This window comes from Mesoplodon densirostris, chromosome 1 (assembly GCF_025265405.1).
Source record: "Mesoplodon densirostris isolate mMesDen1 chromosome 1, mMesDen1 primary haplotype, whole genome shotgun sequence".
Classification (NCBI taxonomy): Eukaryota; Metazoa; Chordata; class Mammalia; order Artiodactyla; family Ziphiidae; genus Mesoplodon; species Mesoplodon densirostris.
Window position 1 is genome coordinate 52356200 of NC_082661.1, and position 21273 is coordinate 52377472.

Sequence of the window (21273 nt, forward strand, 5' to 3'; positions counted from 1 at the left end):
CCGGAGCCTGTGCTCCGCAACGGGAGAGGCCACAACAGTGAGAGGCCCGCGTACCGCAAAAAAAAAAAGAAATTATTATGCGTGCTATTGTGTTCATACACTTTATCTTTACCATTGAGGGCATTTTGTGATATTTCCATTATGAAAATAAGGAATGTAAAACTCAGAGTGGTTAAACAATTTGCCTGAAGATTGTCGCACTCTTTCTACCATCCATGTGTTTATTATTATTACTATCACCATCATTGTCGTTGTCATCATCAATAAGAAAATATTTGTGACTGACAAGGGATTAAGATCCAAAATATACAAACAGCTCATAGAACTCAGTATTTAAAAAACAACCCAATCAAAAAATGGGCAGAAGATCTAAATAGACATTTTTCCAAAGAAGACATGCAGATGGCCAATAGGCACATGAAAAGATGCTTAACATTGCTAATTATTAGAGAAATGCTAATCAAAACAATGAGATATCACCTCACAGCTGTCAAAATGGCCATCATCAGAAAGTCTACAAGTGAGAAATATTGAAGAGGATGAAGAGAAAAAGGAACCCTTGAACACTGTTGGTGGGAATGTAAATCGGTGCCGTCACTATGGAAAACAGTATGCATGTTTCTTAAAAACTAAAATTGGCACTACCATATGACCCAGAAATTTCACCCCTGAGTATATACCCAGAAAAAACAAAAACTCTAAGTTGAAAAGATGCATGCACCCCAGTGTTCATAGCAGCAGTATTTACACTAGTCAAGACATGGAATCAACCTGAGTGCCCATCAACAGATGACTGTTTAAGACGATGTGAGATATATATATATATATATATACATAAAATGGAATATTACTTAGCTATAAAAAAAGAATGAAATATTGCCACTTGTAGCAACACAGAGGGACCTAGAGAATATTACGCTTAGTGAAATAAGTCAGACAAGTACTGTATGATATCACTTATATGTGGTATGTAAAAAACAATACAAATGAATGTATATACAAAACAGAAACAGAGTCACAGACATAAACAAACATATGGTTGCCAAAGGGGAGAGGGAGTCAGGGAGGGACAAATTAAGAGTATGGGATTAACAGATACAAACTACTATACATAAAGTACATAAGCAGCAAGGATTTACTGTATAGCACAGGGAATTATACCCAATATCTTGTAGTAACCTATAGTGGAATATAATCTTCAAAAACCAAACAAAAAACCAAATCACTATGCTGTACACCCAAAACTAACATGATATTGCAAATCAACTATACCTCAATTTTAAAAACAACAACAAAAATACCTATTTGGGTATAAGTAGTTGTTTCCACTGGGATGGGAACCTCTAATAAAGAGTCCCTTTACTCTCCAACATACAGGTATTAAGATTGGCTTTGAACCCTACATTTAAAATTTTTACCGTGTGTGTGTGTAAAACACACACAAACAGGTGGACAAAGGCAGAGAAGCAGAGAGAGAGAGAGATGAGAGGTGGATTAACTCAAATCAGGAAGAGTAATAAGAACAGTAAGAGCTCAGAAAAGCATGCCTCCTAAGGGTCAGATAAAGGAAACAGGAATGGTAGGATCCTGGTAAAGGAAATGCTCAGCAGTGAAATTTGATATTTCTGATATTTTAAGAATCTTCATATTGAAAGGTTTTGAACGTATCCATGCAGCTCGGCTCTCAGTTGGTTGTGTCGGGAAGTGATGAGCAGGCATCACTACCCTTTCTAGTGAGTGTTCAGCATCCCTGGACCATGAGGTGGGCTTCTCTCAGGGCCGTGACCCTGCAGGCCCCTCTAGTGGCGCATCTTTCAGATTCTTTGACTTTACAGAGCTGTACATCCTGACAGGCAGAGCTCAGAACTTGTTCTGTGAGGGATGGGAGTCCATCTGGATCAGGACATGACCTCTTTTGTGGCTCCTCAAAGAGTGAAAGGCTATTGTGAGAGCCCTTTCTCTCTCTCTCAAGGCTGACATTTTAGCAAAGGCCATAAAGGAATCCTTAGCTACAAATGGGATTAGAAAATGAGGCTCTTCAACATAAGCCCCACAGGGATGGTCTCTGAACACATTAAGGGATAGTCTTTAATATGAATCGTGATCACATGCAACTTTACTGCTTCTTTCTCTTTCCTGCGTAGTCCAGGTTGCCAGTTTCCAACAACCCTTTATGGCTAAAGAAACACTGAGAGGATCTGGCTGCAGATGGCAAAGCTACACTGGCCTCAGGGTGTAGTTTCGTGAGTCTCACTTGAACTTTGTCTCAATGGAGTCCAGTGCTCAGTTAAGGCCACATAGTGTAGTGACTAAAGTGTGGGATTTGAGTTAACAAGAACTGGGTTTGAGAAACAGACTCACAGACTTAGAGAATTAACTTATGGTTACTGGGGGGGGGGGGGGGGCGGGGCAGGGGCAGGGGGAGGGATAGTTAGGGAGTTTGGGATTGACATGCTATATTTAAAATGGATAACCAAAAAGCACCTACTATATAGCACAGAGAACTCTGCTCAATATTATGTAACAACCTAAATGGGAAAAGAATTTGAAAAAAAAAATAGATACATGTACATGTATAACTGAATCACTTTGCTGTACACCTGAAACTAAGACAACATTGTTAATCAACTCTGCTCCAATATAGAATACAAAGTTAAAAAGAATTGGGTTTGATTCTTGTACCCATCTTGTGCTAGAGGTGAGATCTTGGGCAAGGCTGATTCACTTTGTTGTACAACAGAAACTAACACAGCATTGTGAAGCAATTATACTCCGGTAAAGATGTATTAAAAAAAAAAAAAAAACTTACTCCTAAACAAAGTTATCTCATCTGAAAAATAGGAATAATAATACCGGGTCTTCTCAGATTTATTGTAAAGAGTAGAGGTGATGTGAATGGATGAGTGCAATGCCTTGTAGAGTGTATTTTAACACAGTAGTTCTCCAGGGGTGGTCTTTGGACCAGTAGCATCAGCATCATCCAGGAACATGTTAGAAATGAAACTTGTGGGCCCTACTTTAGACCTAATGAATCAGAAGCTGGAGGAGGGAAGTTGGGGAGAGGTTAATCATCTGTATTTGATGATTATGCCCTCCAGGGGTTTCTCATTCCCTCTCAAGTTTGAGAACGTATGCTTGAATGAATAGTGCTCATTGGTATGATTGTTGTTTTAATAGTATCAGTATTTGACTTATTCCTGAATCTTAGGAAGTGACTCTTAGCCAGAGACCAAAGGTAACCATTGATACTATCCATGAAATCAGGCTCTAGAGGAGAGCACAGGGTGGAAAAGAGTGGAAGGCAGACTTAGAGGGGCAAACAGGACATAGCCAGCCCAGCTTGCTTTGATTCAAGTCCTCAGGCTTTTCAGATTCTAGTATTCAGCCCTTCAGTTCTGCATTCATCACTTTATACATATTTATTCAGCACCAACTGTATGCCAGACATCATGCTAGGGTGGTGAAAAGGACACGCATGGCCAAGGGGCTCACATCCTTCCGTGTGTGCGTGGGCGTGTGTGTGTGTATGTGTGCACGCACATGTGCACGCATGCTGGGAGAATCTGCGAAGCCCTATCCCTGTGCTTCTTCATGGAATGTTTGACCACATGGATGCCTGTCCTCTGTGATTCCTGGGTTCATGTATTCTTAGGTTGTTTCCCTTTCCTACATGGGTATTTCTCATTCTGTATTCTTGTCCCTTCCTAATCTATCTTGTATATAAGCAAACCAAATTACCCTTTTTTTAGATCACTCTTAATCTTTCCCATGGAATAACTCAGATTAGATTGTTGTTTATCATGGTCTTTGGACAATTTAAAGTTTTGACAAGTCATTGAAAATCAATGTGTCCCTTTGCCCTGCTGAGAAGGTTGTTTGTGGCCCCTAGCTTTGCTGACGGTATACAGTTTCAGACTTTTGAGGAAGGAGCCATTGATTCTTCCAAATTAGGGCTTTTCTTTTTTCCATTGTACCAAACCAGCTTCTTCTCCCTTAGAGATGTGAGACAGCTTCTCCCACTGAGACAATACTTGGTTCACTAAATAAGATTCTTTCTCCCCAGAGTACCAGAGGCTCTAAAAGGGAAAGCAGCTATGAAGCCTCCATAACGTCAGGTGCTGGAGGCAGACATCATTAGCAAAGCTTATCCAGAATCTGGCAGTGTGATAACAGCCAGCTGCTCAGGGAGCTCTGTGTGGCTCTTCGGGGCTACTGATGTTGAACTTTTGATGTGGGAGAAGGAAAGGCCATTTGCAGTCAAGGAGACCTGGGGAGACATTCAAGCTCTGCTGGAATAGCTGCTTCTGGTATCTTGGGCAAAGTCCTTTTTGCGTCTCCATTTCCTTGGAAAATGGACACAGTTTGTACTGTGGAAGTTCAGCCTGAACTTTCTAATAGGAGAATGGATGGGAAAGCACCAAGTAGAGTGACATTCAGGAAGAAGATGTAAAGTGTGACTTTCCTTTAATGTTTGTTTTCAATAGCCCTGGTCTCAACCCTATGCTATTCCCTCCTCCATTTGCTGCCCCGACTCAAGATCCTAGAGCCGCAATACTCTTTTCCTTCCTAAACCTACTCTGAAGAGAAGATCAGAAATTCATGGACAGAGAGGTCTCTGTCATTGAATCCCAACTTTGGCACACATCAGGGGCACCTGGAGAGATTATTAAGACAGACTGTTGTGCTCCACTCCCAGGGTCTTCTTTTCACTGGGTCTGGAATAGAGCCTGAGAATTTATATTTCTCCAGTGATGCTGAGGCTGCTGGTCTAGGGAACATTGTTTGAGAACAACTGGTCTATATTATAAACTTGGTATAATATCGAGCTGGGGAATGCCAGACAGAGAAGAAGGAACTTGTGTTGGGTCCTCACTGTGTGCCAGGCACAGTGCATTGTGTCCTGTAATTTCATCCTCAAGCCCCAAGTCTGTATAAGTTCACTTCAAGCCCCAAGTCTGTAGGTTCACCAGAGAGCTGGAATGTGGCAGTGTGTCTGTCTTCATTCAGAATCCTGCTCTTTTCACTACACTGTGCTCTGTGAAGGAGGCTGAATCACTAAAACTACCCTCTTGGGCAGCTGCAGTCACAGAAGAAATGCTTGCTGAGTTGCAGAAAACATGGGGGCACAGGAGACTGAAAGAAACGAGCAGAAGTCACCCATGATGGCATCACCCAAAGATAGAATTTGGTACTTGGTCTTGATTCTTCATAAAGTTCTTGCATAATAATTTTTAAAAGATATCATAGTGTAAATACTCTCTTGTAACAGGTTCTTTTTCGCTAAACAATATAATACTGGTTATCATTTATTTAGTGCTCACCACACGCCAGGCAAAACCCCAAGCATATTACATTTACTGAGGGACTTAATCATCATCAGAACTCTCTGAAGTATGGACCATTTTACATCCAGGGGAACTGAGGTTCAGAGATGTTAAGCATCTTGTCGGCACTCACACAGCCAGCAAGCAGTGGAGCTGGTATTTGTATCTATACGGTTGGCGTCCAGAACCCAGGCTGGCTCTTCTTCATCATGCACAGTTGTTTCCCTTAGCAGGGAATGCTCTTTTCAAACACCATAGTAGCGGTGACATAATATTCCATCATCTAATACATCATTTACCTAGCTGATTCTCAATTGTCGAGCATTTAGATGGTTTCCAATTCTTGCTCGTCTAAACAATATTGCCCTGAGAATCTTTGTACAAACATCTTCTCTGAAAGGGAATAATTCCTTAGAATGAATTCCTAAGGGTAGAATTGCTACATATGCACATTTTAAAAACATTTGATTCTCCCCACCAAATTGCCATTCCAGAAATATCATGCCAGCACACACTCCTACCAGCAGACTGTAGAATTGTCCTTTTCTCCAGAGATAGTCTGGGTCTTACTGTTGCATCTTTTTGATTTGGCGTAGTGCATAATAATGTATCACTGTAGCCAGGATTCAGGATACCTGTGGTGATGTGTGGCCATTTTGTGAACATGAGCGTAGGAGCTAAGATTTGGGATGCTGAGCTCTGCTTTGTTGGGGTAAAGGGTGGATGCAAAGAGAGACAGTGAGCGTGTCACTGGATGGTTAATGCCCATGAGGCTGCATCAGGTTTCCAAGGTGTCCCTGATACCCTAACATCCCCATCCACAGACAGCACAGGCCCCTGTGTCCTCCCTCTCCCCGCATTTCAGCTGTTCCACGAACCACCTCTGTAAAGCTGGAGGAGGACAGTCACTGGAGCCAAAGAAACCTGTGCTCTCCCCTCTGCCTCATGAAGGGAGGGCTGGGGAAACTGCTATGGTGCCCTTACCCTCTGAGCATTTCCCAGGGGAATGCTGTTGGTGATAGAACCCATGGGAATGGCAATGACTGTCTTTCTCCAGATTGACCTGGCTCCACTATTCACCATCTGGGTTTATTTGGGACAACTCACTTTATTTTTCTGAGTCTCAGTTTCTTCATCTGTAAAATGGGATTAATGTTCAACCCCTCAGAATTATATATACATGGATAGAAAAGGAATCATGTGTCTGACAACCCAGCATCCAGCAGGTACTTCACACCTACCCTGTACCTGGCAATGCAGACACCTGATTTCCTTTAGCACTTCTTTTCTGGTAGTATTTGTGTTTGATGTTTGTAGTACCTGCATTCTTGTTTGGGGGGAGAGCGTGGTTGCTTGTCCCTTTCCAAAAGCAGTTAGGATGGAGTAGAAGAGCATTATGAAGTTCTTGCCTCCAAGGCTGTTGTCTTGGAAAGTTTGTGCTCCAAGTGAGTTCTGGGAAGGGCCATATCAGTGGTCCAATGAAGGGCAATGCAATCTCATTTTATTACCAGTGTGGAGCAACAGCGATGAGCCATCCAATTTCCCAGCTCACTTGCGACTCTGTTTATGGTGCCCAGCCTTCCTCTAGCAAAGTAGGCTGATCATGTTCCCCCAGATGTTAGGGAGGATGCTCTAAGCACCGGGGTCAGACAGCCCCGTGGTCTCAGTCCCTTTCCATTTGTAGCAGTACACCAGCGTGTCGGTGGACTTGGGAGGAAGTGGACTGCAGGGATGGGCTTGGATTCTGTTTGCTAAGATGCTTCCTGGGAGACAAACTAGAAGTGGTCTGTCTACCTGCTGCTGTCCTGGCATCCTGAGATGCCAACTGGACATTTTCTTTGACATTTTATGCGATGTCAAAGCTGTTCTTTCCTCCTTTCCCCAGAGTCCTCACATCTCTTCTTTTATGTGTGAACCAAATGCCTTTTCTTTTCTTTCTTTTTTTTTTTTTAAGGAAAAGGAGAGAGTGAAATGAAGCCACATGTTTAGATGCAGGCCAGGGATGTAAGGGAGACTTTCCCAGGTGTTTGAGTAGTGTCAGGGAGCTAGTGCCCTGGGAAACCGGAGAGCTCTGACAGACCTTTGTGCTCTGTGATGGTCAAAAGCGCCTTTGGGAGCCAAGAGCACACGAGGCAATGGAGATTGAATCTGGTACAGAGATCGGATCTGGTACCTGTGTAGTGTGTGATAGCATAGATTGTGTAAGAAGATGAAAGGAAATATTTTAATCAACTTGTCCTGAGAATCATCACTAATCCCACTCCATTATGTAATATTCCTGTTCATCTTTTGGCATATTAGATTTCACATGTATACAGAACAGTAAGAATAGTGTATCCACCCCATTGTTTTCTACTAATTTCCTTATATAATATGTATATATTTCTATGTGTATATAGGTGTATATAAAATATGTATATATACATTTCTATGTTTCTGCATAGTCTTTATAATTACTCTTGGTTGCATAAAACCATATCGTATTAGTGAACCATAATTTATTAAATTATTTCCCTAAATTAAATATTTAAACTGTCCCATGCTTACTTTCTAGCCAACATTAGATTTAAAATGCCTGTCATGTCATTAAGGTGCATAGATACGTTCGGTTTACTCTTTAGGTTAAATTCTTAAGTTGCTAGGGCAAGGGATATGAGCAGCTTTAGATGTTCGTGTTATGGATGCTGCGTTACTTTCTGAAGCGTTGTGTCATTCTGTGATGCCTGCGGCCACGAAGGATCACACCCACTTTGTCACAACTTCACTAAGACTGGATGTGATCAATTAAAAACAAACAGACTGTGGAAGTGGGAAATTATATTCCTAGGCTATGTTAACTGTCAAACCCCCACTGTCTTAGATGAGCTAAAAATGCCTTCATAGCTCCTGGAAGTATCTTGGGCTGGACTCCCAGGACCCCAGAGCCAGCTCTGAAGGGCTCTCTGGGTCACCGTGCCCACCTTCTGCATAGAGCCTTCTGCATAGAGCCAAAGGCTTGGGGAAGGTCTGACTGAATCTACCAGCCTTGTCTCCAGCCTAACTTTCCAACAGCCGCATTCCAAGGCATAGTAAGTCAATGATTAGAAGTTAGGAATGCATTTAATACTATAAATGGGCCAGCCAGATCGAGGTAATTTAACTCATTAAAGAGGTGAAATCCAGTATTTGTTCTTGTTTCGTTTTAATGCAGAACACCAATCTATGGTACCACTTTCATCTTTTAGACTTTATGAAATAAATGTCAATAATCTATTTGTAAACAGCTCGCTGCCTATTGCTTCTGATCTCACATCCTTAACTCCCCTCAGCCCCCTGGGAAGTAGGGAAAGGACAGGACTGGGAGACATAAGAAAGGATGAGTTGGTATGAACAGTGGCAAAATAGCCACTCTAGAGCTCTGTTGTGCCATTTAGCCAAAGCATCCCCAGTTTCCTGCAGGAAGGTGTCTGGTTCACCCTTCTTTCTCTGTGAGGAGCAGCCGGTGGCACACAGTTGAGAAGAGGCTAGATTCCTGCCAATAGTCTGTCTTCCCAAGAGACTGAAAAACAATCCTCAGCAAAAAGAAGTAGTTAATATAAATAGGAAATGACAGATGTCCCAAAGTGTGCGAGATCTCTGGCATAGAGTTGAGGGGGTGGAGGGTAGAGGGAGAGGCGTAGAAATGCCTTCTCAATGGAAGTAGAGACAAGGGGCCGAGCTACAGAGGAAGGAGCTGAACCAAGAGCAGAATGGGAGAGATGCTCAGACTCAAGAAAGGCAGAGGATGAGCCTATGACAGGAGGGGAGAGAAAGAGAGGAAATTCTTGGATCTCTTGGAGGCACATTTTTGATGTATCTGGCATCCCCCACATATGGAGAAGCCAGAACTTTTGGATAGGCAGCACAGAATAAGAAGGTGGACACATAATTGTTAGGGGCTGCATGGAAAATTGGTTCTGATCCTATAAGGAAGAGTTATAACTGTGGGTAGGTTATGGGGCGTTCATTCTGCCTGGAGCAAGAAGAGGGTCTGTATAGAGGGGGTATAGCCATGGTGGATGGCATGTTTGGGCTTCTGATACTGGCATCCGAAGTGTTCCTGAGCACATGGTCCTGTCTAAGAAGCTTTCTGTCTCATACAGGGGCTGCGACATACCAGGAAGATTGGGGAGACATCTGTAAGGTCCAGGAAGTTGTGCTGGAAACTGATGAGCTTGGGAAGCCCAGGGAAGGTTTTGGTGGTGCATTTTACTCAGCATGAGGCTAAGAGAAGAGGGCCCAGGAAGCTGTGGGATGCTAGGAAGTGAGGAAGGGATGTTGGGGATGGAGAGTATTTTAGAAGGCTAGAGCTCCATTGCAGTTGCAGTTTCTGAGTTAGCCCACATGTAAGAGGTGGCATATCAGCCAGCCTCTCCAGGTCTTCCCTGTTCTGGCATCGTCAGGTAGATTAGGGGCCAGCCACATGCTTCTTGAAGCAGACATAAGATAGGGAGATTGAGTGTCTGGGGTCATTCAGCAACTCTAGAAGGAGAACTTCGATTTTCTCCTCTTTTCCTGACTGCCTTCCTGGTTAGCAGGGATTTGCAGCTGAGACATTGCCAGCGTGCCTTCCATATGTTTTCTGCCATCTCAGCTTAGGCAGCGGGACTATAAATGCAGCTTCCTTCATGGATCTGTGCTCACCTGTCACTTAGCCCAAACTGGAGCCACAGATGCCTGTGGCTTGACAGATCCAACTGCCCCATTAAAATGGCCATGCCAGGCTTTTGTCAGAGCCGGTTTCCACTCGAGGTGGGCCAGCTTATTTCTTTCTCCTTGGAACATCACTTGAAACGTAGGAACGAACTTGATCTTAATTCTTTCTTCAACATGACATGCCCTTTTGAAATTGTGCAAATAACAGTGTCTGATTGTCATGTTGAATTGCAAGCACGGGTATGAAATGCTCCAGAGTCGGACAGAAGCCAAATATTAGGTCATAAGTCAACATTTTGCTGAGAAACTCGGTTACTAAGAGGTGGAAAATTTATATCTTTTCATGAGAAAACGTGTTTGCCAGCAGGAAAAAATTTCAAAGACTGTTATCTTCCCATGTGGAGGGAGAGAGATGAGTGTAATTTTGCAACCTGGGTCAACGCCCTTTAGGGACTCCTGAAATTGACTTGGCCAAGGAAGGAAGCCCTGAGGTAATATTTGGATTGTTCCCCGAGGTGAATGTCAATGGGTGGTATGGTCTAAGTCATTTCTTACAAGGTCGTGAGGTAAAATTGTGTGAATGGCTAGGAGCAGTCTATTCCTGGCAGGGGGAGGCCATGCTCTACCCACAAATCCTTCGGATGGAAAACTCCTGATGAGAAAATAAGCCAGCTTGGCCCATGGGCACCTAGGGTCCCAAAAGAAGCAATATCGTGATGAGCTTCATCTAAGCAGTTACGGCATTCTCTGGAGATTCTCAGTGGACACAAAGACAACTGAATAAAGTCAGGAAAAGGGAATAACACCCCTGCTGACAGTGCCACAAAGCTTGTAGCTTGCCAGCTTGGCCTGTTGTTACCTGTGATGTTTCAGCCCTGCCACTGCCCCAGACTGGGGTCCTCCAGCATCTAGTGTGAGCTGTGGTAGGAGAGAAGAAAGCATGAGGTGTCTGTATGTTCACTAGAGAATTAAAACCAGGCTCTTGGCTGCATTAAGAACATGATGCTCTATTTTAAGCTGGCCGAGTGACAATGTCTAGTTTGCATCTTCTTCCAAAAATAAAAGCAGCTCACATTACTTCTGAGTGCCTAAACTCCAGGCCAAGTCAGGATTATGGCTCAGGATAGAACTGAATGTCTGCTATGGATGGGTGTGATGGAGTGAGACTGCAGCTGTGGCCACAGGCAAATTCTGATGGAATAATTTGCCACCATTGCATGGATATAGAAACACTGACACCAGAAACCTCCTCCATGTAGATGCATGTGCGTGTGTTTGTGCACATGTATGCATCTGTGTGTGCATATAAATGTGTGTATGCTTATGTATGTGCATGTGTGTTTGTGTGTGCACACTCTTGTGTGGGCAGTGAAAGGGAAGTGGCAGAATCCTGGTTTGGCACCATAACAGTCAGGACCCTGTCCTTAACAGCTTCTTCCCCAGGCATAGCAAGTTCATGACTTAGATATTAAGTCGCAGCCACTCAGGGGCACTGATCCTAGGGCCGTCTCCCACGTTCGCCTTAAGCAGGGCTCAGTCAAGTTCTAAGTAGAAATATTAAATGGATACTATTATGCATCCCCCTAAATCTCCGGTCAGAAAATCTCAATTCCCTGGTGTCAGACTTTCTGCACTCTCCAAGGTGAGCTCACTGCTCTGAGAAACAGGTCCATGCCACGGTGACCAGGAGGCTAGCTCAGAGGCCACGTATGCTCATCTTGCCCACCTCTCTGTGAGATGCGCAGCACTGGGGCCTCCTAGACGCATCATCATGTCCTTCTATGTCTAACCACAGTGAGTGGCATCCACCAGGGGTGGAATCTGCAGACCAGAAAATAGGGGAGTTTGCTGTGTTGGCTCGTTGGGCAGGAGGACCATTTAGAAGGGTCCCTCATATCCCACCACTGAGAGGCCTCTCTGCTCGAAAATAATACGGGAGGCCAGGTCTGCCTGACTTCATGGTGATTTTGGTGTTTCAGGCAAAGAAGGGGAACTACGCCTTTCTGTGGGATGTGGCCGTGGTGGAGTACGCAGCCCTGACAGATGACGACTGCTCCGTGACTGTCACTGGCAACAGCGTTAGCAGCAAGGGCTATGGGATCGCCCTGCAGCACGGCAGCCCCTACAGGGACCTCTTCTCTCAGAGGTAGGCTTGGTCAGTGAGAACACGCTGGCAGCCCCCGTGCTCCAGTTGGGGTTTAACCAGCCTTCAGGAGATGAGAGCCAACATAAACATTTTCCTCAGTGCCGACTATGTACCAGTACATGCTGCTCTCCACCCCTGTCCCCAACTAGTCCTATGCCAGGTCCTGGGATAAAGAAGAGGAAGTATGTGTAACCTTCCCATGAAGGTGCATAGTCTCAGTGGGAGCTGTGATGTGAGTAGGCGATGTCAGCACAGGGCAGTCAGTGAGACAGAGAGGATATTCTGGGGGTGGAGGAGGACAAAGAAGGGCATCTGACCAGACCCAGAAGACCAGGGAGGACTTCCCAGAGGAGGTGACACCTGAGGCCTGAAGGTAGAGTAGGAGTTAGCCAGACGGGCCTAGTAATTTAAAATTAAAGATTAACTGGATCTGGCAAGGGCCCAATAATAACTTCTTAAGATAAATGCAGGGTGGGAAGAGTCAGTGTGGAGACGTGAAAAACTGGGGCCAGAGAAGCGGATTGGCTCCATATTCACCTGCACAGGGGCTGAGGGAGCAGATGCTACCCGCTGGGGCCGGACAGGGACCTGGCCCTCACTGCCCACCTCCTCCCCATCTTTTCCGGATCAGCTCCTGGTAATTAATACTAGCGATGGGGCGTGTTGGGGGAGAGTGGGGGAAAACGCTGTGTAGACAGGAGTGTTCTGGCCTAAGCAAAGACACGTGGACCCTGTCCACCAGAAATGAACTTGATCTCCTCTGGACTCCTGGGCATGACTGAGTTTCCAAGTGCTCAGTCTGGACACCTGGTCGGCCTCCTTGACAAAGATAATCTCTCATCATCCCACCCCCATTTCTCGCTTCCCCACAGGAACTTACCTTAGTCCTTGACCAGGTTACCTGGCCTCACAGAGAGGATGGAGGTGAACAGCATGGGTGAGCTCAGTGGCCTTTTCCCAGCAGCCAGCCTGCTAACAGGGGCTCTTGTCCCCAAGGATGTCTAAGCCCACCTCTCACACATGTCTGTGGGGTGACATCCTGGTGGGTGAAGGAGCAGAACTAGAGCTCTGCCTTGGTCCACCAAAATCCAAACTGTGGCAGAAGTGTCCAGGTGAAAAGGCCGGCATGGCGCTGAGGCTTAGGGGCAGCGCCCTGTTACCTGATGAACACATGCTTTCCAGCACGGAGGAGCATCCACTTGGAGGGGTGAGAATTGTTAAAGGTCATTCGTTTCACATCCTGAAGCTCAGAGAGGGTAATGTGTGCTGAGGGCAGCTCAGCCAGCTACTGGCAGAGTTGGGAGGAGAAGGCAGGTGCCCTGAGCCCCAGTGCTGTGCCCATGTTGCTACCGGATCTCTGAGCCCTCCCACCTCCCTCCTCCCACCTCCAAGGTGTTGATTGGGCTCTTCTGATCACGAGCACCTGAGCCTAAACCCCATCAGGGAGAGGCCTAGGGGGAGGGCCTGCAACCCATTCATTCAGTGGCTTGTTTGCAAAACTGGGAAAAGGGGTAGAACTAATTAGTTCAATGAGGCTTTGGGTTTTCTGTAGAATTTAATCAAGTATACATTCCATGCCTCCCTTTGCTCCCTGGAGCAGAGATGGATGACACAAGAGAAGGAGGAGTAGTGATTTATCAATTGCTCGGATTAAAGGCATGAAGGAGGGATGGCTTCTCTCCAGGGTATATAAGACAGTGGTGTTCTTGAGGTTTACCCTACTTGGTTTTCTGAGACAGGATGCTCAGGGCATTCCCCAGGCCATCAACCTGTGAGCACCTCTCTCACAGGTTGGTAACAGATGGTAAGGGAGCTTGTGGGACCAACGCAACAGCAGCAGCACCACCAAGACAGCTAATGTGCCCCAACACAGTGCTCACAGAAGCACAGGGTCCCCAGTGTGGAAAGCTTAAGGTCCCCGTGCACTCAAACTGCTCAGAGATCCCCTGAAAGTCTGCTGAAGTGAACACTGACACACTGGAGAGAGGAGAGAGCCTGGTTCTTGGCTGGATCTTTCAACGAACATGAATGAAAGTGGCTAGTCCAGTTTCTGTGTTATTCTGGCAGGAAGTGATTAATTACCCTTTGCTTTCATCAGAAGGCCACATGCTCTATGACTGTAAGTAAATGTCCCCAGTAGGCTGTGCTGGCCTCCTGAAGTATTGTCATTGGTGTCTATGTTTTAGCCTTCCCTGGGCTGGAAGCGTCCCCACCTCCCCTACCTGGACACATGGGTACCTACTTGGGGGGAACACTCAAGGCTTCAGGTTTCCAACTTTCTGCCGCCAGCTGTTCTTTAAGAGGCTCCATTATATGATGCATGCAGAACTGTGGGCTGCCCCTAACTGGGTCATGCCTGAAAGGAGGAAGGGGGCAGGTCCAGGAAGCAATGCCCCATGCCATTGACAGAAAAAGAATCCTATGTAAATAGCAGATCCCAGTCTTATCTGGAACTGCTGTAGCCTTCCTTCCCTGAGTCCCAGGGACTCAAGTTATTTCCTTGAATACAGGTATGTTCCCTTGTTTTGGCAGAGGACTGGGTCTTGAGGCTACAACTTCTGTGTGCGTGTGGGACTGCAGTTGAGTGTCATAGCCCTTTTATGGACCATGGCATGCAGAGTAGGCATGCAGCAAATGTTTAACAACTTAATAGCCATTTATAGAGCACCTACTATGTAGCAGCCTCCACGACTATTGACTAAAGGAAAGCACCTGCAATTATATCTGTCTGGAAAATAGAACAACTGGCTTCAGGAAGTGGCTGTCATCGTTCTGGCTTAGTCATAGGCAGGAGTAGAGATTATTATGGTGTGCATTAGTTTAGCCTCATTCCAGGAGTCATTTTATGCCCGTGACTTGTTTTATTTTTCCTCTGTTGCTTACATACTTAAATTTTCTTTTGGATTGGCTTGTTTGTTTTTATTTTATTCTATGTTTTCCTATAAATTGCCTTACATTCTTCCTGGAATAATATTGGGCATAAAAATGCATACAGTTACAAGGAGCAGGAAGAAGGGAAGCGTCAGCAAAATGAAGCCTCCTGCAGCTACTGAGCGCAAGAGTGGGAATCTGGCCCAATGGCCCCGCTCTTGTTGGAGTCTCACCATCCCCTAGGCTGGAGCTGACTCTCAGAGAGGGGGCTGACTGCACTTAGCAGCTTGGTGTTCTGGAGAGAGCATGGCCTCCCGGGTCAGCGTGACCCAGCTCTGAAGAGCAGCTATGCCACTTGCTAATTGCAACTGGTGGCAAGCCATCTAGATTCTGAGCCTCAGGTCTTCCATCTGTAAACATAAGAACTACTTCGCAGGCTACTGTGAGGTTAAAACAATGTAAAATGGTCAGTCCCTACTGTGTCCTCAATCAAAGGCAGCTTGTGTCAATATTGGATGGATAGGGCTGCTGGTCAATATGGCACCGGAGTGTGGTGCCATACTGACCAGCTTTATGGAGCTCTTCATGCTTGCTAGCTCTCGAGCTGAGTGGTCCCATGTGTTGCCGCTTTTCATTTGGTTGTAATAATTCTGTGAGGTAGGTGCTTTTGTTACCGACCTGGGTCCTTGGACTCTTGAATCAATAGAAATTGATAAGAGGCCAGACAAGGAATTCAGGCAGGGCTTTACTGGGACTCGTGCTATAGCAGGAGGGAGCAAAAACAAGACAAAGGTCCCTTGCTCACTCCCCAAGGGTGGGGAGGGGGGCAAGCTTGTACCTTAAATGGGGTAAGGGTGGGGGCGGATGGGTGGGTCTGGCTAGAGGGCTGGCTTAGGTGGTCTGCCCACCCCCGTGGTGGTGCTGTGTGCAGGGATTGTGTGCAGTACCCTGCTTTTGCTCCCTGAAACTTAGAAGCAGCAGTTGGTTTGTGGCCCTTTTGTATCTTACTCTTCATAATTGCCCGGACTGCACATGCATGCAGTTATTTTCAGTTCGTTACAGTTTCTTTGTGTTCTGTTGCTCCAGCAGACGTTTGTCCAGGTACAAGTGCAAGCACTCCGGTAAAGGGTCCCAGGTCCCAGCCTCTCTCACTTTTGTTATGATCTCAGATTTTACTGATACAAAAGCTAAAGTTGAGAGGTTTCCTAACATGGCTAGTGTGATGGCAGAGTCTGGGTTTGACTAGTGTCCATCAGAGCAGAATCTGTGGCAATAAATAAAAAACTCTGCTGCTTCTCCATGGTGAGCCAGTAACCCAACCACGAGTCCTCTTGAAGGCCCTGAGGTCCTGCATACCTAGCCCTGGGCTTCTCGTAACTGCCAGGAGGCCCAGCCTACTCAGAACTGCCAGTAGACATGTACATAACGGCCACTCAGCATGAGCCCGTGGACGTACAGACATGCAGCTTCCCTAACATGTCCAGAGCCACTTGGAGGTAGTGGGACCCTGCAGCTGCCCAGTTAATCATGGCATGTGCCACAGAAGAGACCTATGGCATACTCAGTGCGACCTCAAATGCCTGTGTAAATCATGCCTTTATCTCAATGACCAAGCTGAATTCTAAGTCTTTTGTGCTGACTTGTGCCCTGGCCACTTAGCCGACATTATCTCATTATCTCACCACAGCCATTTTAGTTCAGGTTAGTTTTCATGATTCAGTTCATACATTCGTACATTATCGATGCAACAAATATCCATTGATGGCTCAAGTTGTGCCGGCCACTGTGCTTGCTCAGGGGAAGCCATGGAGATCCAAAGGATCTACTCAGCTAGCGGTAATCATGGGTCAATCTTGCAATGATGAGGAAGCCAAGCTTAGTAGGGGCAAGTCACTTGTCCGAGGACACCCAGCTAGGATTGGTGCAGATTCTTTGTACAGAGCCAGGCTGTACCCAGCCGGCGAGGTGCCACACTATGCTGGCCCCTAGATGCTGACAGGGCAGGGCACCCCCTCTGGACTGTCTCCCTCCCTCTCCACAGTAACAGCCCATGATTGTTACTGAGCTCAGCTTCAGCCTGTGGTCACAGCTGGCCTGCAATGCAGGTCCAGGGCAGAGTCTGCTCAAGTGGCCAGTTGGCCATGAGCTTCTCCTGACCATCAAGAACCACTGCTCTTGAACTGTGCATACCCAGAGGGCTCAGAGAGGCCACCGTGGGTGTTTTCAACTGAACAGATGACCATGGACCAGGTCAAAAGAGTCCAGCCTCCACAAATAAAAAAGCTTCGGTGTGAGGAGCCCGGGGGCCGCCAGCTACCACGGGTTCCCTGTCCAGACCCCTGGATTACAGAAAGAGTCCATGAAATACTACAACAAAGGATAACTGCCATCCAGACACCGACCTGGGGAATACGGGAGCAGGGGGGGTTGCCCCACCTCTGTGAGCAGGATAAATGCCAGGCTCCCTCTCATACCTTCTCAGAGCCCACATTCTTGGCTCTGCCTGTTTCATTCACTTCAACTCACGTCCACATCCTCCTCCTCCTCCTCCTCCTCACCCACCATCTACAGCCTCACTTGCCACATTTTAGCTTCTCATACACTCACCCTAGACAAGACTTTCAACCATGGTTCTAGTCTCAGGAAGGCTCTTCCTCTTCCTTGTGGAATGCCGTCCCTGCCAACCACAAAATGACGTTGGCAAGAAATGTCACCTCTCTGTGCCTCAATATCCTTCTCTATAAAAATGGGACCATGGAAGTAGCCTTCTCAAAGGGTTGACATGAGAATTAAACACTGTCAAGCACTTAGGCGATTTCCTGGCACACAGGTGTGCTAAACCCCTGTGAGCTATTTTATGCTTACCTTTCACCTCCTTGATGAGGTCTCCCCTCACCCTCCAGTCCAGGCCACCCTCCCAATGGGTGCCTTTCTTAGCACTTCTACTTTCATGTCGTTGTATTGATCACAGCTTCTGACTCCACGTTGATTGCTCTAATTGTTTCAGTGTCCGGGTAAGTATCTCTAGACCAGCACTCCCCAACCTTTCTGGCATCAGGGACCAGTTTCATGGAAGACAAGTTTTCCATGGACCAGGGTCGGCGGGGATGGTTTCGGGATGATTCAAGTGCATTACTTATTGTGCACTTTATTTCTATTATTATTACATTGTAATATATAATGAAATAATTACACGACTCATCATAATGCTGACAGGAGGCGGAGCTCAGGCAGTAATGCGAGCGATGGGGAGCCGCGGTAAATACAGATGAAGCTTCACTCACTCACCCGCCACTAACCTCCTGTGTGGGGGCGGGTTCCTAACAGGCCACAGACCACTACCGGTCCATGGTCAGGAGTTGGGGACCCCTGCTCTGGACCATTCTCTCAGCACTGTTGAACATCATACTTGGAACAATGCAGATTCTCCTCAAATCAATGAATGAATGAATGATTTGATGAATCCTAGTGGGAGAGACTTAGGATATAGTTATTGACATTTGAAAGAAAGCCTTTCTGTGGGTCCACAGTCTGAGTGATTGCATCATGCATTTCTGTATTTCCTGACTGTATCCTCAGAGCTTGCCCTAGGATCCCATGTCAGGGGTCCTTATGTGCTTTGCTGTTGGACTTCATCCATGGGCAGTGGGACAGGGTGGGAGAGGACATCAAGGCTTTGAGGAGGAAAGTGACAAAATCTGAGGAGTGTTTTGAGAAGGGTGCTTTGCCTGCAGAGTGGAGAATGGATTGGGAGGGAAAAGCTGAGGCAGAGAGCCACTATGATGGTTCAGCATGGTCTGTGGAGGGGCCGGCATGGTGGGGAAGGGGCCAGGGCCCGCATGGCTGTGTCAGTGAGGCCAGGGCTGTGGCTCATGTGGATTGTATCTTGCAGGATCCTGGAGCTTCAAGACACTGGGGACCTGGATGTGCTCAAGCAGAAGTGGTGGCCGCACACGGGCCGCTGCGACCTGACCAGCCATGCCAGCGCCCAGGCGGATGGCAAGTCCCTCAAGCTGCACAGCTTCGCTGGGGTCTTCTGCATCTTGGCCATTGGCCTCCTCCTCGCCTGCCTGGTGGCCGCCCTGGAGTTATGGTGGAACAGCAACCGGTGCCACCAGGAGACCCCCAAAGAGGTCCGTGCCCTGGGCCCTACTTCTCCCTTCTGCAGTCTAGAGGCAGGAGAGTCCCACTGGGCCACTCGGCGGGCGGTTTTCTTCCAGTTAGTATCTACCCAAGCCACTTGTCTGGAGACAGCAATGTTTTATAGGGGGGATGGTATCATTGTTTTTTTTTGCCTTGAGAGCCAGATAACAAATGTAAGGAATGTTTTCACGCTTGAGCAAGTGCCAAGGCGCCAGCAATGGCCACTAAAGTCGTGTATTTATCTATAGAGCGGGTACAGCATGAACAGCGCCTTCCCTACCCTGCCCCGCCCATGTGCCTCCACCCTGACCTGGAGAGACCAGCTGTAGGGTAAGAGAGGAAACCGCATTCCTTCCTGGTTCTCTTTGGTTCATCAAGGGTGATGGGCCCTGCTTTCCCAGCATGGGAGGGAGGACCGGCCCCCGCCCCCCATCATCCATTCTCCCTCTCTTCCTCCTCCTTGCAGGGCCCAGCCTTGCCCACGTCCCTCCAGGCACACCCAGCACAGGGACCACTGTGGCTCTGTTCTGACTCTAGGTTCTGGGCACATTTCCTTCCCCGTGGGTACCAACTACAAGCTGATTCTGCCCTCCACACTTCCTGCTCTTTGGGTTTTGCTCATCTTCAAGATCGATTTTTTTTTTTTCTTGTCTGTAGAGTCTTCATGAAGTTCTCCTGGAGCCAGTACCTCTAGGGAAGGGTGGCGAGGAGCGTCATTTGGTAATGATGCTCTCCTGGTCGAAACCTGCACGCAGGCACTGTAGCACAAGCCCAGCCACTCCACTGTAGGGCTGTCACTACCTGATCCATATACCTCAGCTAATTCTTGAATCATAGCTCCACTTAAAGATTATGTTGATAGGGCTTCCCTGGTGGCGCAGTGGTTGGGAGTCCACCTGCTGATGCAGGGGACGTGGGATCGTGCCCCAGTCTGGGACGATCCCACATGCCGCAGAGCGGCTGGGCCCGTGGGCCATGGCTGCTGGGCCTGCGCGTCCGGAGCCTGTGCTCCGCGACGGGAGAGGCCACAAAGGTGAGAGGCCCGCATACCACATTAAAAAAAAAAAAAGATTATGTTGATACAAACGGGTAAATTTCAAACAAGAAGCATTAAAGTAACCAGAACCAGCATTCAAAGAGGCAGCATCGCCATGGCCACCATCTCTGCGGCCTAGAAAGGCTGGCTGACCACAGCCCCATACATCAGTCTGTAACAGAGCCCCTGACGTGACTGGGAGTGCGGACGGACCCTCCATTCATACCAGGCAGTGAGCTCTCTGTCATCACGCTTAGATTTTGCTGGAAAGAGCTTGCTGTTTGACTCAGCATCTCTGAAATGTTCTGAGGACCTCCATCTTCCTCTCATGCTATCTGTATACCTTCATGTAAGGCCATGCAAGGCCAGAGTCTCCCACAGACTCAGGGGTCACCTGTCACCCCTGGGCCATATGAGAGGAGGAAGAAAGACATTTGAGGAAAACGCACTGACAGGAACAGTTAATGGCCCTGTCCCAAGCTTCTTTTTTATTTTTTTTTAACATCTTTATTGGAGTATAATTGCTTTACAATGGTGTGTTAGTTTCTGCTTTATAACAAAGTGAATCAGTTGTACATATACATATGTCCCCATATCTCTTCCCTCTTGCATCTCCCTCCCTCCCACCCTCCCTATCCCACCCCTCTAGGTGGTCACAGAGCACTGAGCTGATCTCCCTGTGCTATGCGGCTGCTTCCCACTAGCTATCTGTTTTACGTTTGGTAGTGTATATATGTCCATACCACTCTCTCACTTTATCCCAGCTTACCCTTCCCCCTCCCCATATGCTCAAGTCCATTCTCTAGTTGGTCTACATCTTTATTCACGTCTTGCTCCTAGGTTCTTCTGACCATTTTTTTTTCTTTTTTCTTTTTTTTTAGATTCCACATATATGTGTTAATCTACGATATTTGTTTTTCTCTTTCTGACTTACTTCACTCTGTATGACAGTCTCTAGGTCCACACACCTCACTACAAATAACTCAGTTTCGTTCCTTTTTATGGTTGAGTAATATTCCATTGTATATATATGCCACATCTTCTTTATCCATTCATCTGTCTGTGGACACTTAGGTTGC

General features: G+C 46.8%; 1 protein-coding gene across 2 annotated transcripts in view; it reads left to right on the forward strand.

Moving 5' to 3' along the window:
• GRID1 (glutamate ionotropic receptor delta type subunit 1) overlaps nucleotides 1–21273 on the forward strand; it is a 680012-nt gene that overhangs the window by 641344 nt on the left and 17395 nt on the right. The window contains exons 14-16 of one of the 2 annotated variants that reach the window (XM_060080683.1): nucleotides 11978–12144; nucleotides 18908–19148; nucleotides 19407–19488. In XM_060080683.1, the coding sequence (XP_059936666.1) occupies nucleotides 11978–12144; nucleotides 18908–19148; nucleotides 19407–19487 (489 nt within the window). In that variant the 3' untranslated portion in view covers nucleotide 19488. The remainder of the gene's footprint in view (nucleotides 1–11977; nucleotides 12145–18907; nucleotides 19149–19406; nucleotides 19489–21273) is intronic. The other variant, XM_060080592.1, reaches the window with a different exon arrangement.